Genomic DNA, 17279 nt, shown 5'->3' on the forward strand with positions numbered 1-17279 from the left:
TCCTGACTCTTAGCAACAAAATTTTACTCAACACCAAAATAGCTGGAGGGACACAAAATGACCACAAAGAGACACAAAATGACCACATAGAGATTCAAAATAGCCGGGGAGGGACACAAAATGACCATCAACAGTTAGAAAACAACAACAAACACACTCAAAATGATAACTTGAAGATGCAAAATGACCACAGAGACACAAAATGACCACAAAGAGATGCAAAATAGCTGAAGAGGGACACAAAATGACCACAAAGAGACAAAAATGACCACAAAGAGACAAACAAAAGATGGAAGGCAACTACAAAATGATGCAAATCAACAGAAAGTGGCTAAAAAATTGTAAAATCTGTGTGCCCTGCTCCAATGAAAGAGAGGTGGTGGGACCTTCTGCATGTCTGTAACGAGTGGCCCATCGTCTCAGGGCAACCTAGTGTCTCTACCAAATTTCTTCTTTATATTGTTTAAGATATTCCAGTCTGGACCAAAGTGCTGGACCAACCAGTGCAGGACAGCCTACAGCCATGCCCCTAGCATGGCTTGAATGCTTCTACAGTCCTTCCCTGATATTCAGTAACAGTAACACACACACGCTTTTTTTTGTAATAAATGTTTTATTGGTCAGTTTAAAAATCTTGACAGAGCTAACACACTGGTGATCTACAGGGATACCACAGTACACAGTCACACAGAGATGAGAGATAAAAACAATTACACACACCAACACTACAACATGCACTGACACACACACCCACACTCACACACCCACATGATGATTTATTAACACATTTTCTGCCTCATGTCTTCTCCAGTCTTTCGTCAAACTCACACATTATCATGGTTTCATGGTCAGGAGTAAACATAAGATACATTCATTTATCTGCTGTACAATAATGTCATAGTTAACTTTCCATTGCCTAAAAATACCGTATTTTTTTTTTTAAAGATCCATTTTTAGTATTACATCTTATCACATCTTTAAAAAATTGCAAAGATGTCTATTTACACTGGATAAAGGTGAGGGAGATCACAAAAAAATAAATATGAAATCATTAAGATAAAACAAAAATGAAAAGGCAGATGGCAAGCCTTGATGCTTTCCCTTTAGTCTTCAGTTTTTTCATGATACCATGGCAACAGATTAATGGTTTGCAAAGACGGGAGATCAGGGAGGAAAAAGGAGGATGTCATGTCATGTAATCGGCGTCTGTCTACATGAGGTTCTGAAAACAAACACAACACAGAGAGCAATGAGATGGTGCAGAAGTCTGAGAGTAACATTTAAATACACGTTACCAGGCATGGAGGCTACTGAACAACATGGTCGATACTGAATGTCATATTTAAGAGGGGTTTTTTTTCTGTTTCATTTTTATAAATTCATAAACACATAACATGATCAAACACTTTTAATTAAGAGTCCCTTAATCTGATTTTTTGTTCTTAAATTGTGAGTAAGAGGGACATTTCATTCATTGAAATACAAACAATCATAAGTTTCGATGTAAATGTTCAAAATAAAACTGCTAAAAATACAAAAAGGCAAAATATCACAAAAAAAGTTTTTGGCTGAGGTGGAAAAGTAAGTTAATGAAGCGTTTGACTTAAAATACAAAAGCCAGATGTTAGTGTTTTTTTTGTGCAGAGGGAAAGGAGCTTCATTCATATGTATATGCAAGGAAACATGTGGGGAGTTTTTAACAGCACTCCAAATGATATTGCAGATCCCCATTTTGTATCAGTAGATTGTTGGAGAGTTTTTCAAGTCACTATGTTAGAGAACTTCTTTCAGCCCTTGCCCAACACCCACGGGAAACTTCTACAACTCACTGTCTCAAGGAATCTGACAAGCCCTCAGTTTACTGTTGAACTGACTGTGACCCACAGCATGCAGACTGCAGTGTCTGTTTAGCAGTTTGTGCAGCAAGTCTAGACATACCTCATCTCTCCTCCGCCCAGCAGTGGAGGGTCTTGAAAGGACTCCTCCACCCAGGGACCCGTAGCCTGACATCTGGACCTGGGGCAGGAAGCTGGACTGCCCATATGGGATTACATTCTCATCTGTGGATGACAAACAAATCACTCCAAGTTACAGCTGTATTTATATAGGTTAAACCCTAAGTGATGGCACAGACTCTGCTATTAAAAGCAGAGCTCTGGGTAAGTGTGCATACACTGGTGCCAGTTGGGTATTTCTAAGCTCAAAGGGATTTGTATGAAGGATCTAAATGATATTAATACAAATCTATGCAGCTTCCAGCTGTTGAAGCAAGATGGCTGTTGGTACAGAAATTGTTCTTTTATCATCTGTTGTTGACAGATAGAAAATGACGTGACAGAGGTGAGTATCACATATTGCACTTACCCTGTGATAACCACTTTGTAGTTCCTTTCCTCTGGGGTGAGAAATGTTCTCCCCTCCTCTGAAGAGTGGGCGAGTCGCTCCCCTCTTTTCTTTCAGCATCTGTTCGGCTGCGGCTCAAAACGTCAGCCAAGAGCTGCAGGGAGTCATCTGCAGGAGGAGGGGCTGGTGGAGGGGGAAGTTCTGCATATGATTGATCAGCGCTGATTAATAAACTACAGACAGACATGATGCTTTAAAGGAACAGTTCAACTTTTTAGAAATACATTTATTTGCTTTCCTGCCAAGAGTTAGATGAGAACATTGATACCACCTTTATGTCTCTGCGTTAAATATGACGTTACAGCCAGCAGTTGATTATCTTAGCTTGACATAAGGCCTGGAAACAGGGAGAAACAGCTAGCCTGGTGCTGTCCAAAGGTAACAAAACCAACTTCAAGAATCTCTCAAGCTCTAAATAACATTCTGAACTATATCTGTTTATTGCGTACAAAAGACGCAGATTGAAAATGACAACTGGACATTTTACTGGGGGTTATGTGCCAAAAGTATTTCATTTATTTTTGTTTTACCTTAATTTAACCAGATGCGTCAATTAAAAACCAATTCTCATTTACAATAACAAACTCGCCAAGAGGCAGCGACAGGAGGCAAGCTGATACAAGACACAGAAGCATAGATGCAGCTCGTGCAGTAAATTAACAATTGGCTAAGTGGTACCCAGAGAACTCTGCTGTTGTTACTTTGCAATGTACAAATGCATTTCTCTGTTGTTACTTTCATAGTTACGTCCTTTTGTTGTTGGTAACTACTGTCATTTTTTTGCTCACTTAAAGAATTAATATTCATATTATTACTATTCCTCTGGTCATCAGTCAGTTGAATGCGCTGTCAGTCGTTGTTGCGGCTTCTGACAGCTGTCAACGAGCTCTCAAACTGTCATCTGTTTGCAGCTTAGTTAATGTGAGGTATCTTCTGCTGCACAGAGGATTTCAGGTCCAATTAGCCAGAGAGGTGTGCTGGATTCTACACTGCAAAGTATAGAAAATCCTGGTATTTTTGGCATACTGCATTTAACGTACTATGTATTGAGACAGCACTACATCTTTTTCATATTAAATAGTATGGATGTGTGGGCTCTGGAACACACAACAGAATGAGTGACAGCCAAAAGAGGTACAGACTTCAGAGCGATTGCCATAAAATAAATTTGCTAGAAAGTAATTGCATTTACTGTTGGAGATATTATGTAGTGAGTAGAGATAAACAAGGTTTTATCAATGACAGTTTTATGAATGAACTGATACCAATGGATATGCTGTCTGGTACGGAGTGATGGCCAGCTGATTAGAGAACATAGGTAACACTAATTTGTGTTGAAAGGGGCTTCGCTGTCAAAGCTAACAGCACTACAGTGGATGATTTTTCAAGGCAAACCTGTAAATTAAGTCGCCATTATCCAGGATTTGGAGAAGTGTCATCTTAACCAAGGTGTGCTTTTCAGAGTGGGTGAAAAATGCTTTATAGTTAGTAGTCCTTGGCTGTGACCAGTTGCCAAGCAACCAGTGAAGACTCCAGGATGTTACTGGTCCTGGCCAAGAAAGAGTGTGGTACACAACACCCCTTGAAACTCTTGGTAAGAAAGCAAATGGGCACATTTCCCAAAATGTCGAACTTTTCCTTGAGCATTCTTTGACATTAAAAATACGACTTAGTTAAAATGATTTGACCACAAATAATGCAAGCTGAATTATTTTACATTTAGGTAGTCTACAGCCATGCCTGTCATGCTGAGCTAAATGCTAACACCAGCAAGCTAAAATGTGCACGATTACAATGCTAACATGAAGGTACAATGTTTACCCTGATAACCATCACAGCTTAGCGTGTTAGCATGCTAATATTTCCTGATTAGTACTAATCACAAAGTACAGCTGGGGCTGATGGGACATAAAGCAAATTTTAACTCAACTTAACTAGATGGAAAGTTAAGGGATCACCAAAGTCAGTACAATTCAGCCTGAGGGGGACATGGTTGCATGTACTAAATTAAACGGCAGCCCATCTGATGACTGTTGAGATATTTCAGTCAGAACCAAAGTAGTGGACTACCAGACTGACATTGCAATCCATAAAGCCATGCTGCTAGTGCTCAAATCTTATGAACAGAAATGTTCCTGTTTCTTTTTTCCCCAAACCAAAGCTGAAGTTAGATGTGTTACAAACAATGTGTCATACCTGCTTGGTTGTGTAGCTCTCGCCTGAGCTGTCCATCCTTGGGTGTCTTCTTCTTACTCCTGGATCTGTGTGCTTGGGCTGCGGGGCTCGACTCGGCAGCTGGAGCAGGAGATTGTCCTGACAAGAAAGCACACTGATGTCAACCTCAGGAAACTTAGAGGAAGCCAAAGAACACTGAGCTGCACTTTGAATAAATGTGACACGAGTTCCACGTACAAATACTTTCTGCTGGGTAACATCATAAATTAAATTATACATGACACTGTGTGGTTGTGGCCGCCTCTCGGGAAGTCACTTCCAAAGATGTGAGGCTTTAAACGGGATATGAACCGACCTTTTCCGAGGCTTTCCCCCTTGAAATCTTCTGCCCATTGGCTGGTGTGGTACACCTCGCCGGCCACGCGGACTTTGGTGCTGGTAAACAGATCTGGGTTGGACTGGGAGACCTGGGAACCTGACTGCTGACGCGCCAAGAGGTCAAAGTGCTGAAGCCGTGGACTTTCGCCGGGGTTGTGAGTGTCTCGCTTGGAGGAAGACATCAGTGTTGCTGCGCAGGACAGCTCATCTGGTTTGCAGGGCAGGCTGGAGAGTTCCTCCCTGGAAGCGTCCATCAGGTAGGTTCTGGCTGGCAGCGGAGGACACCAGTTGTCATCTTCCTCCTCAGAGCTGGAGGACGGACAGTGAGTAACAGCAGCATGAGTGTATGTGTCTCAGAGGGGGGGAAAAAACTGAGCAAGAGACCGTAAGTAAAACAAGTTCATAGCCATGCTAGCAGCTATGTGAACACAGAGCTGCTTTGAGCTAAATGCTAATGTGAACATTAGTTAATTAAGCGTATTAGCATGGCAACATTTGCTAATTAGCACTAATCACCATAGACCATTTAAAAAAAGTAGATGCAGCCATCGTGATGTCACCATTTGGTTTGAGGAACCTTCAGGAACAGTGTTAGGCTTTGAAGTCAATCTGACATAGTTGCCAAACTGCCAGACTCCATCTTGTGATGCCATTGGGCCCGAAAAGACCTTTTCACGTAGACTTACATTGTGAAGGGGAGACGTCTGTAAATCCCTGGATACATTTAATATCACAGACATTACTACTACTATCGTTATTTGATTCTTTTGGTCCAGTAACCATTCGAAAATCTAAATCAGTGTTAGGGATGTGAATGTCTGTACCTAATTTTATGGCAATGTCAAATTTTAGTCAGGCCCAAAGTGGTGGACAGACAATCCATCACTTCTATTCACAGAGACATACAATACTATAAATAAGAAAATACATACATAGGTAAAGAAATAATAGCTAAAAACAAATCTATTTCTAAGTTCGTTTGAAAATTGAAATGAATGTAGAGTCAGAGAGAACCACCTCAGTGATTTGTGTTGTCACTTCACCGCCGTCAGGGCTAATTTAATGATGGACGTGTCATTGAAAACGGAAAGTACTAATCCAGACTGTCAGATGGTGGCTAATGTCATTACAAAAGACACGGCACAGTCAGAACAGCCCTCCGATCCCACCCCGTTATGTCCGCAATCTAATCTGTCAGAACTAGTTAGAGGAGACGCTCCCCTCTGAATCCCCACAGCTCAATCTACTCACTGCCTGCAGACACAACTGTTGTTAATTCGAAAACTCCCCAGACTCCAAACTTCACTCAAGTTTTGTTTGACAGCCTTGGCAGAGTTACAGGGCAGGTTTGATATCCATCTGCCTTAACTCTCTCTGTCATGTAGGTAAAGTCAGAGGCCTTGATGCTATAAATAAACTCAGTATTAGACAGTACAAAGAGCAATTGTGTTCTTACAAGAGGGGAAAAGGGTGCCTTGATGTACAAGTTAAATAAGTCTAAATAAGTCTCACCTGTGTTGCTCTTCTTCTTTGTCGGTCTTCGTGTGACCTTTGTCTTTGTTGGCAGGAAGAGGAAGCGACAGAACATCCACCCAGGTGAGAGGAGCTGACCTGGAAGAGGACCCAGCGGACCTCTGCTTTACCAGTTTGTCTATGAAGACAAAACACGATATGTCATATTGCGTACAAGATTAGTCACTGTGTTTTTAATTATCTCCACCCTGACCCTGTGGTTGAAGCCCTGAATATGCCCAACAGGCTTCACTGCTTTTGAGTGCTTGAAGAACATTTCTTTATGTTGACCAGTGTTTTCATATTTAAGAGCCCCTTAATGTTCCCTTGAATGTCTGCATGTGAAACTGATTGAGCACTTAGCCTCTGCACTCCTTTACATTCTTATATCCTGCATGTTTCCATTTATATCTTAAAGTTCATTGGTATACAGTCGTACCTCTCAACAACAACAAGGCAATCCAAAGTGCTTTCTATGGGGCATACAAAGGCATTAAGACGAGATTGAAAACTTAATATGAAAAGGCACATAAATAAGATTAGATCATCAATTACTCTTCTGTAACTGCTACTTTATTTCACTTCATTACATTATTTTAATGAATGAATTTGTCTCACTTATTCCCATGCACACACAACATCATTTTTAATGTTCCTATTGCCAATGCCAAACTGTATGTACTTAGTTTTTTGGTCTTTCTGGAGCAGAGGCATGGTACAATGAGTGGCAGTGTGAAGCTAATGCTGCTTTCAAAAAGGAAGAACCAGGAGCAACTTGTCTCTGATAATTGCGCAAATTGGCCTTAAAGTATTTCACTGCTGGACAGATTATCTTTTTTATAAAATTGGGCTGTCTGTGCAAGACGCAAAGACTTTGAGAAATGGTGCCAAGTGGCCAGAGAAAAAGAGAAAGAAGGGCTGTGGCATTTGCTTTTGATCAAGAGGTAGAAAGCCTACAGCTACCAGAATGCACCAATTAACACTCCCGTTGGTGGGTAATGTTACAGACGTTTTTCCACAGGGAACAATATGGTAGGCAACTTGAAACAAATGGCCTTAAATTACAATTAATATGTGAGCTCAAATATGTTCCTGAAGACATTTTAGGTGAGAAATAGGAAAGACCGTAACAACTCGGTTTACAGTTGACGAGCACAAGAGATTGAGAGAGAAGGGGGCGGGTCTCTCAACTCAATTCTATACATGACTTCAACGCAACGTCACTCAATGCCGTCACAACGGCCACGCCCCCTTTTAGGTGAAAGATTTGAACTTGACCCTGGAGAGATGCTAGTCGCGGCTAGGAGTTCATAATGCAGAAAAGTTGCTGCGTTGTTCACTGCACAACAAACAATTAAAAAAAAAACAAAACAAAAAACAGAATTGCTTTCCTCCCGGATAGAGTGAAGAATGTTGGAAAGAAGAAATCTGTGGTCACTACACCTACGTCTGTAGCAGACACTTCATCACAGGTTAGTTGGCTAACGTTAGCTAGCTAGCTAATTTCAATTGATTTCAACAATAACATGAGATATTCAAAGCTAAGAAGTTAATTCTCATGAATTTTAAGTCATGAATCGACGGGACATGAATTGAATGAATGACTTGACAGGGTCATTCATCCACACAGAGGCTGGCAGCTGAAAAGGGCACACACCTCCTATCATTTTCACTTTCTCATCGTACCGAAGGCGATCAGAACCTCTTAAACTCTCTCCGTAGCATGTAGCCTGACTGGCCATTTCATCTGAGGGGGACTGATCAGAATCACTGATTTGTTTTTATTTACACTTTATGTGTGTGAAGAGCTCTGCCGCCAGTCAAAATCCCATGTTTCTATCACCTATGACGTCACCAGCGCGCAACCCGTTGAAGTCATGTATACTCTTTGTGGAAGTATAGTCTGTAGTTCAAACAATGACATTTTGATCCAAGTTAAGAGACGAGCAGTGAGATCTGGGTGACAGCGGGAAGTTTACCACAATTAATTTACATGTACTACTCACATTGTTGCGATACAAAGCTTTCCACCTGCATTATTTAGATGTGTCTGCACTTTTCTAGCATTTCCATTTTTTTTTTTTATTGTGCAAAAAATCCATATTTCATTTTTCATTTGTGGCGTTTGATGTGAAGTGTACATTGTATTTCTATTTATCATTAAAAGAAGCAAGACAGGAAGCATGCTTTATCCATTTGAAATCAAGCTTACATCTAACAACACTGTTGCAGGTACCGCGCCACAACCTGCCTCTTATTTGAGCTGCGCCATTTAAATTTACACCATGGTCACAATCTGTTTGGCAGACATAAAAGCTGTGTCTCAACATGCATCAAACACTAAAACCACTGCTCAAAATCACTGTGCATAGTGTCATTATCTGCAGGTAACCATGGCAACAATACTCAAAAGCTTCATGCCACATTACACAGTAAGGCCCAGATGAAACTAAGTTGGCCAAAACTGATTATAAACTTGAAATATGGATACAAAGACGCAAACACAGAGTTTGGATTTCCTTTGTAAAGTCGCCATTACATAAGAAATGCAATTACACATTCACACTGTATCAGATCAGCTGAGATGTTATCACACGTTTCACTGTTTTTTGAAATTAACATGGATCATAGAGGAAGAAAGCCCTCACCGTTGCTTTTCTTGGTGTACTGGAGCTTGGCATATTCAGACCCAGACTGACCAGACTGGATGGTCCACTGGTCCAGGTCTCGCTCCAGACCCGCAAGGCCAATGTTTGACAGTACTGGGTTGCTGCTGTACGGGTCCGGACCCTGGTTGTATGATGTACTGGAGTAGGTGTCGTAGTACGCCAGCAGGTCGTCCTCAGCGGCTGTGTTGATGGTGCTGTAGATGGGACTGTCGTTTGATGCCGTGCTGTGTTTCTCTGACTGGTTCTGGTAGTTCATGATGCCGACTGCTGAGCAGCGAAAGTTCATTAACAATTAAAATGATATATTAAGTATTCAGAAATGAGTCATCCAACCAAACAGTCACAGTGAGAGAGCTCTTACTGTTATAATATCTGTCTGAGTCCAGTTTGCCAGAGCAGCAGTTGACAGAGTCTTTGCTGCTGTGAGTGAGGTTCGGAGTGGGCCAAGAGTCGGCCAGCCAGGGGTAGTTCCCCATATTGGATCCTAACAAGCCAGGCCTGGGAAGAGAGGTGAGATTATGTCAATGCTTTGCTCATCAAATACACAAACATTATCTGAATCAAATCATAATCTTCAGTTTACCCTCCATTGATGATTCCAGATCCTTCACTGTGAGCAAAGCCAACTGGAAGAAGAAAAAGCTCTCAGTTACTCAGTTACAGCAGAAAAGATAAAGTTTTTGTCTTTCCAAAGACACGACGGCAACAGTAACTAGGAGCCTGGTGAATGGCAACTGTAAAATATCATATTGTGGATCTAAATTTGATCAGTGCGCTTTTTCCATGAAGGGCTGTCAACTCTGGAACACTTTACCAACTGGAATTTGGTAAATTAATTCAAGAAATAAAAGCCTTTAACACAAAGTTTATGTACTGGATGAAGGCAAATCAGAGCTGTATGCATTTTTAACCAACTGTAAAATAAATGTGTAAATGTGTAAATGTGTAAATGTGTATTGCTATATGTTGTATGTGTGTTAGCATATGGTGCTATGTCTACTGTGTAGGGCTGCCAAAATAACGCATTAATTTTGATTAATTTATCACAGAAAAAATAACAGGTCAGACAAATGAACACTGATTAATCATGTCCGTGGTGCCCTTTGACCCAGTGCATTACTGAAGGCCAAAATGACGCTGCTTGGCCCAGTGAATGGAACATTTACATTTAAAAAATGCCCAGATTGAACTGTTGACAGGTGCACTGTTCTCTGCAATTTCTGCAGTAAGAGATTTTCATACCATCAAAGTACTTTAAGGCTGAAATATCACCTCAACGCAAAGCGCATGAATGCAGAGATCCAAGCTAGCACAGCCTCTTATGCTTACTACGACACATCTGCCAAAATCCAGTTGAATTGAATTTATTTTTCAAATACTATCACAGCAAAAATTGATGTATACAATTAATTTAGACTAATCCCTCACAAAGCATGTAATTATTAAATTCGTTTTTTCAATCGCTTGAAAGCCCTAATACTGTGTGATGTGTATTTTATTGTATTTTCATACTCATGATATATTGTGTTTTGTTTTAAAACCGAAAGCTGTTTATATTAATTACACTGTACAGGTAAAAGCCCGCCTAGGGAAAAGAGTTGCAAACTACCAGCTGCTATAAACTCTCTGTGCAGCACATCAGTTTCATGCTCTGTACTGGACCTATGTTAAATGCATCGCCCTCGTCGAATAAATAAATACATTCAAATTCATAACACGAAAGTTTAACTGGAGCATGAATACATTTGGAAATGAATCATGTTCCATTCCTATAAAACTAAAGGTTATACAGCCCAGGGTTTAAGAGTGAAGATTTGAATCGATATGTCCTGAAGATATACTGTTCTTTACACATTACGCCTGCAATCCATAAAAATGCAAATGTTATTTAAGGAATCAATGAAGCTGTTTTTTTTGCCTGTATCTCGAGTCTGTGGCATCTAAATAAACAAGATGCTAATAAACTCCATACTAAAATGTGAAGCAAAATAATCTTTAGTCATTAGTATGGCAATAATAGTCACTGTGAAATATTTACGGAGAAATCAAATTGCTTTTTGTTAAAGCTTTGGGCTGTCCATTGAGTATTTATGAACATGGACGAATATCTCTCAAAGTCAGAAAACAACTGATGTGTTTATGTGCTTACGTGCCAAAGGGCATAAAAATCTAAAATAAACTGCATACAGTAGTTGCTGTTTATGCTTCAGTGTGTCTTTGGTGTTTTCCTTTACTCCTGCCATGAAGACTGCCCAGTGGGGATAAATACATTTTAATTAACTGAATATGCAGTGCCAGTGAACACAAACTAAAATTGAAAACATTCATCAGTGCGGGAGATATCCCCGGCGGTCTATTAGGAACTTGTCACTTAAAATCTGACGGTTTGCTGTACAACAACTGAAGGCTTTCTCCTCCGTGACTTCCCCTTTTCATGGACAAGAGATTTATAATGAATAAGATGTGACAGAGTGCATCTGAAGGTGTCGGAAAACCATTCTGGGTCATGTCACTGTAGCCTTTCCCGCTTTTTACAGTTCATTCCATAAGGAGAAATCTTCCTGACATCGAAAAAATCTAACGCCGCTGCAAATCTCCACAAATGTCAAATTCCAGAAATTCAATTTACTGATATTTTACACTTAATACTTTGAACACCCAACACCTGTCATGATGCTGAAACCTAGTTAAGATGAGATAAGCTTTTTCCACTTACCTGCCGGTGTGTATGCGAAGGAGGTGGTGTAATGTCCCAGCTGCTTCCTCCTGCGGTGTCGACAGTACAGCCAACCACTGAAGCCCATCAGCACCAACCATGCAGCCACACCCAGCCCTGCAATGAAGGCCGGCTGGCGGACGACGCCTGTGATCTGCTCTGATATGCTAAGGTTACCACCTTTCTTTTTAGGCGTTGACATGTTGTCCAATGGAGGAGCTGAAAGAGAAGTTGCAAAGTTAGGGACAAAGCAGAGAGCTGTTGGCATCTTTATTGTGTAAAGGCACATTTCTCAGTGTTTTTTTTCCCTTCTGTTTCATCTACGTCACATAAATGATCCAGTGTCAGTTTTGAGAAATACACTTATTTGTTTTCTTGTCAAGAGTTAGATGAGAAGCCTGAGCCACTCTAAGATCTGTTAAGGCCCAGTCGCACCAAACTGACATCAAAGAGCTAGTAGGGAGGAAGGCAGACTGTTTTGTCACCTCACGACGCCTGTGTTTTGGCCAAAAAGCTGCACGTAAACACACCACTAACGGCCAATTAGCAGGTACGTTTTGTGCCTGAGAGGAGAGGAGAGAAACCGCAAGACTGACAGGAAGGATTCAAGGCTCTAGTTAGCTAATTAGCACATTAAAAACACAACACAGTGTTAAAAGAACAAAATATATTTACAAATAATTAAGAACCACTTCTGCTCAAGAGCTCATTGGCGAGAAAAAATAATCTTACCTAAGATAACAACTTTGTTTCAAATTCACACCCGCCCATTTAATTTGTTTGTTTACTTTCCTCACTTCCATTTCTCTCATCGTCCACAGAACTGAGCTGCCAATCAGAGTGATTCCATTCACTAACGGGCTCTGCTGGTTCTGACACCGATTCAATATGCTGAATCAGCCAAAAAACATCCAACAAGGCCTGACTACTGCCAGCCATCAGCTGGGTGTGTCAGGGCCCGTAGTTCAATTTGAAGCTGCCATTCAACTTAGCTTAGCATAAAGACTGGAAACAGCTAGCCTGACTCTTTCCAAAGTAACAAAATATACCTGTAAAACCTCAACAAGACGTTATGGGGCACTAGACTTGTGGCACATAACCCTCACTAAAGTCAAACTTGTTTTTACAATTGTGTTGTAGTATGGGTTAAACAAACAAAATGCAATGTGTTGATTACTGAGCTTTAGAGGCGCTGGTTGGGGAATTTTGTTACCTCTGGACAAAGCCGAGCTAGCTGCTTCCTGCTGTTTCCAGGCTCTATGCTAGCCTAAGATAACCAGCTGCTGGCTGTGGCTTCATATTTACTGTACGGACATGAAAGTGGTATCAGTCCTCTCATCTAACTCTCGGCAGGAGATTGAATAAGTGTGTTTCTAGTCCTCCCAGTAACTGCAGCAGATGGTAAAGAGAAGAGGAAAGAGATCTCAGAAAACACCAAATACAACACACCTCCTCTGGGCTACAACTTGTCTGGATAACTGGCTGTGGATCTGAGAAGACGTTTTATTTTGAAAAGAGAGCTCAGATAAAGAAGAGATTTGTTGCAAACTTGTGTTTGTTAGTCACTAAATGCTAATTGTATTTATGACAGTTTAAATAAACTTCTCTACTTCACTATGAATTCCACGTAAAATTTTCACACTCAGAGCTTCAATGTTGATGATGACTCTTTGGTAAGGTCATTCACACAGTATAATTAACTATACAGATTTTATTTGTGGTGAACTGAGCCTGCTAAGAGCGCATCTTGCTCGTATTTCCTTATCTGCTGTGGCTGCAACAGTTTGATTGACTCACTGAGGAGCAGGCTGACAGGTGGGCTCTGAGCGCCCACACCCAGACTGGTGACAGCAGCCACCATCACAGTGTAGCGGACGTCAGGCAGCAGGCCCGTCAGCAAGATGGACAGAACGGCCCCATCCACTGTTCGGTTTATCTGGGTCTCCTGCTCCATGCTGCTACCCAGACACCAGACCTGACAGACACCAGACACAGAGGGTTAATGTTTGAATCATGTAAACACATGAAGATATTCATTTATCCTGCACAGCCCGTGACAAGACGGGGCCTGTTATTATAATAAGACAGACTTCAGATAAAAAGCTGCTTTTCATTTTTTGACACTGAAGCTTTATCTGGTAGTTCGCAGTGGAGAATGACTGCAGAGATACAGCGGAGATGAAAGAGAAAAGGATGTCAATGCAATGACAGTTAAAAGCCAGATTTAAAATCCTGATGTTACAAATGTACGTGCCCCGCTTTATGTGTACGACGTCGTACTCTCCCATGAAAGTTCATGCAAGTTGGATTTATGAGAAATGTAAGATGTAAGAAATCTTCAGATTTCTTCTGTAAAAGTAACATCACAATTACAAAATACTCTTTTGTAAGTAAAAGTCCTGCTTTAATATTTTTTGACCAGAATTGTACTTGCATCAACACGACTCTATGTAACTCAATACTGAAAAGCAGTTCCAGTTGAGAACCTGTTTCAAATTGTCCGATCTATAGGAATCATATGCGTCCAAGCTAAACAGTTGCTTTTATCGATGTCGGCACAGTTTTCTGACAGTTGCGCATTGCAAAAAAAATGACATCAGAAACAGAAAAAATAATGGAGAGAAAGACAAGGTCCAAAGGGTGGCTTCATTACACAAAGAAAGATGACAACAGTGCTGCTGTCTGCAAAATGACTGTTACAAGTCAGGGAGGAAACACCAGCGATATGCTGAAACATTTCGTCTACACAACATGAGCTTTACTTCCAGGAATGCCATATATATGACATTACATACAAGCGTTGTTGCTTCACAACCAAGCAGCATGTTCACTGCTGACGGTAAATATCCTATTTCAGGTTTAGTGGATTTTTTCTTTGACTAAGAAACCTAAGTGAACTGAAAATGAAAACAAGTGCTGTACAAATATTCTCGCAATTCATCTCATTACACCGCGTCCAGACTCAGAGTAGGCCTAATTTGTTTCCCACAAAGAAAATTGATCAGGACTCAATAAAAAATCAAACCAATAAACATCAAACCGAATTGATAACATCATTGCTTTCAATAAAATCTTATCAATTCCCATCCCTAGTTACTGTTACAGGACAATCAGCATCATCAGTCAACTGACTCAGTGATTTTTGTCATACAGCAGTATCTATCCAAAGTTTACTAATGTTTGTTCAGTCAGAAACACTCTTGTCATAGATTTAACCATATATTGCAACAAATGAAAATACAGTTATGTTTAGCGCTAAGGGCGCTGCTCTCAGGATGCTCCCTGGATTAGATAAGAAGCATGCAATGCCAAAACAGGGAGAAAACACCCCGGGTATCGGTGAGTGGGCCCAAGCAAGACATTAAATACCATTTTGTCCTTGAAGCCATGTTTGGACTCTGAATAAGAAAAGCAGAGGAGGCGGCAGCAGCAGCAGCAGTAGTGTGTCAGCATTGGTGGTTACCTCTTCGGTCAAAAGCTTCACAGTCTCATTTTAAACATACAAAATCAACAGTAAAATGTACTTTAAGTCTCAGAATAAAAGTGCTTGCGCAGACTAAGAAGCATTTTAATGTTGCAGCTGGTCGATATGGAGCTAGTTTTAACTACTACATACACTCTTGGCCAATTCAGTCAACGTCAATGGATAACACTTTATTAAATGAGCATACTGTTTGTTTTGTAGCTAAAAACTTTATCTGCACTTGCCAAATATTGCTATTAATAAATGTACGCAATATTTGCCTCAGTGCGAGTTGAGTCAGGAACACTTTAATCAAAGAAAACTTTATTTCTATTTGCAGCATTATATTTGGCAATATGGCTCTGTCCTGGGGCCCCTCTGCTTTTCCTTGGGCCAATGCAGAAAGCCTTTTTCATGCGCCTACGTGGAAAGCCTGAGGCGGGGAGAGCAGCAGCAAAGACCACCCCCGGGGAACAGAACGGAGCCAGCATCAATGACAAACAGAAATGACATTGATAAGTCAGACACAGCATTAAAAGAAGGAGCTGGGGTGGAGGCGGTTTGCAGAGGAATCAGCAACCATATGCAGGCCAGAGCAGTTTAAATAGGGCGCCCTGAATGAATTGGTTGCATGGAAAGGAATCTGTGATCTATCAAATGACTCTGCTCCATCAGTTGATTGGGCTGTTTGAGATCAACCGATGTAGCTGTGATGTGAGCGGAGCTCTACATCGTGTCCTGCCTGAACTAACGCTATGCTCAATTTGAGTAAATGTTCTTCACCTCCCGTATGATCTGCAAAATGTACAACAAATCAACCTTTTATTAATAAACTTTTTGTGAAGGTTTTTTTCTATGTGACAGGGACAATGCACAGCTCCTTAGCTGTCAGAGAGTTAGCTATAAGCTAATGTACATAACGTTAGCGGGTACCGCTACGTTTCCTGGGCAGGAGACAGAGAATACATCTATATTTAGACAATAATAAATAAAAAATGTCTCCTGTAACAGCACCATGCCAATTCAACATGTAATTTTTAACATTTAAGCAATGAGGAGGCTCGTACAAAACACTCTGTGCCATGTTCAGCAAATTGAATGTTTAAGGGGATTAAGTGTGATCCTTGCCTTCAGCTGATGAGCCTCCACACACAAAAGGATCTGATATTTCATGATCAGACTTGTGCAGCTTTCTCACTAACTTTCTACATGAAGGCACAGATGGGAAGAATAAATCAAAACAATAGAACTGCGTGTCCCTTTTTTTCTTTGCCTGGAATAACAGCCTGATGATTAGTAATCAGTGTTGTGCTCATACTAAGAGACAGATAATCAGAACTCAGTGTTTTTTCATGGAGCAAACAGATGACAGGGACAGTCAGTGTTCAATCTGATGAGTCTCTTTCAGCGGCAGCGGCACATGTACTGGCAGCAGATAAGAGGCATGAGTAATTACTAATTGTTAATTAAAATCAGTGTTTTTCATAATAAGTATCTAAACAACAAATTGGACAACACTGAGTAATGACTGCGTAAATATATCATGGATTAAAACAACTGTTTCTTCCACTTTATTTTTGAAGCCTTCGTCTGCGTCAGCAATTGACGGGTTTAAAAGCAGAAATAGCGATCAGAGAAAGAGACAGACAGTCAGGTGTTGTCTCAGGAGTCAGATGGAGTCATATGCTGATAGCTGTATTCTTACCTTGTACTCTCGAATGATGCCGCTCTGAGTATTGTGAGGTGGAGGCTCCCAGGACACACTAATACTGGAGCTGTTGGTGAGCTGAACCACTGATACAGCCTGTGGAGCTGCACTTAGAACTGCAGACAGAGATAAGGAGGAAAAATTATATTTCTATTACTATTAACTGATATCATTGTTATGGCAGCGCTGGGTTTTACAGGTTAGTATTTCCCTAATAATGTCCGAGAGGTTGCCTTGAAAGAACTATTTAATTTG

General features: G+C 40.7%; 1 protein-coding gene across 3 annotated transcripts in view; it reads right to left on the bottom strand.

Annotated features, from left to right (window-relative positions):
* Positions 1-593: 593 nt before the first annotated feature.
* Positions 594-17279, bottom strand: part of zgc:77784 (uncharacterized protein LOC402947 homolog) — a 74297-nt gene continuing 57611 nt past the window's right edge. The window contains exons 15-26 of one of the 3 annotated variants that reach the window (XM_049577424.1): positions 17022-17140; positions 13651-13828; positions 11854-12072; positions 9721-9763; positions 9499-9635; positions 9117-9401; positions 6469-6607; positions 4934-5265; positions 4600-4716; positions 2365-2544; positions 1939-2060; positions 594-1222 (exon numbers count right to left, since the gene is read on the bottom strand). In XM_049577424.1, coding sequence (XP_049433381.1) covers positions 1211-1222; positions 1939-2060; positions 2365-2544; positions 4600-4716; positions 4934-5265; positions 6469-6607; positions 9117-9401; positions 9499-9635; positions 9721-9763; positions 11854-12072; positions 13651-13828; positions 17022-17140 — 1883 coding nt within the window. In that variant the 3' untranslated portion in view covers positions 594-1210. Of the gene's footprint in view, positions 1223-1938; positions 2061-2364; positions 2545-4599; positions 4717-4933; positions 5266-6468; positions 6608-9116; positions 9405-9498; positions 9636-9720; positions 9764-11853; positions 12073-13650; positions 13829-17021; positions 17141-17279 lie in introns of all 3 variants that reach the window. The other 2 variants (XM_049577425.1, XM_049577423.1) reach the window with 2 other exon arrangements.

Source organism: Epinephelus fuscoguttatus, linkage group LG5 (assembly GCF_011397635.1).
Source record: "Epinephelus fuscoguttatus linkage group LG5, E.fuscoguttatus.final_Chr_v1".
Taxonomy (NCBI): Eukaryota; Metazoa; Chordata; class Actinopteri; order Perciformes; family Serranidae; genus Epinephelus; species Epinephelus fuscoguttatus.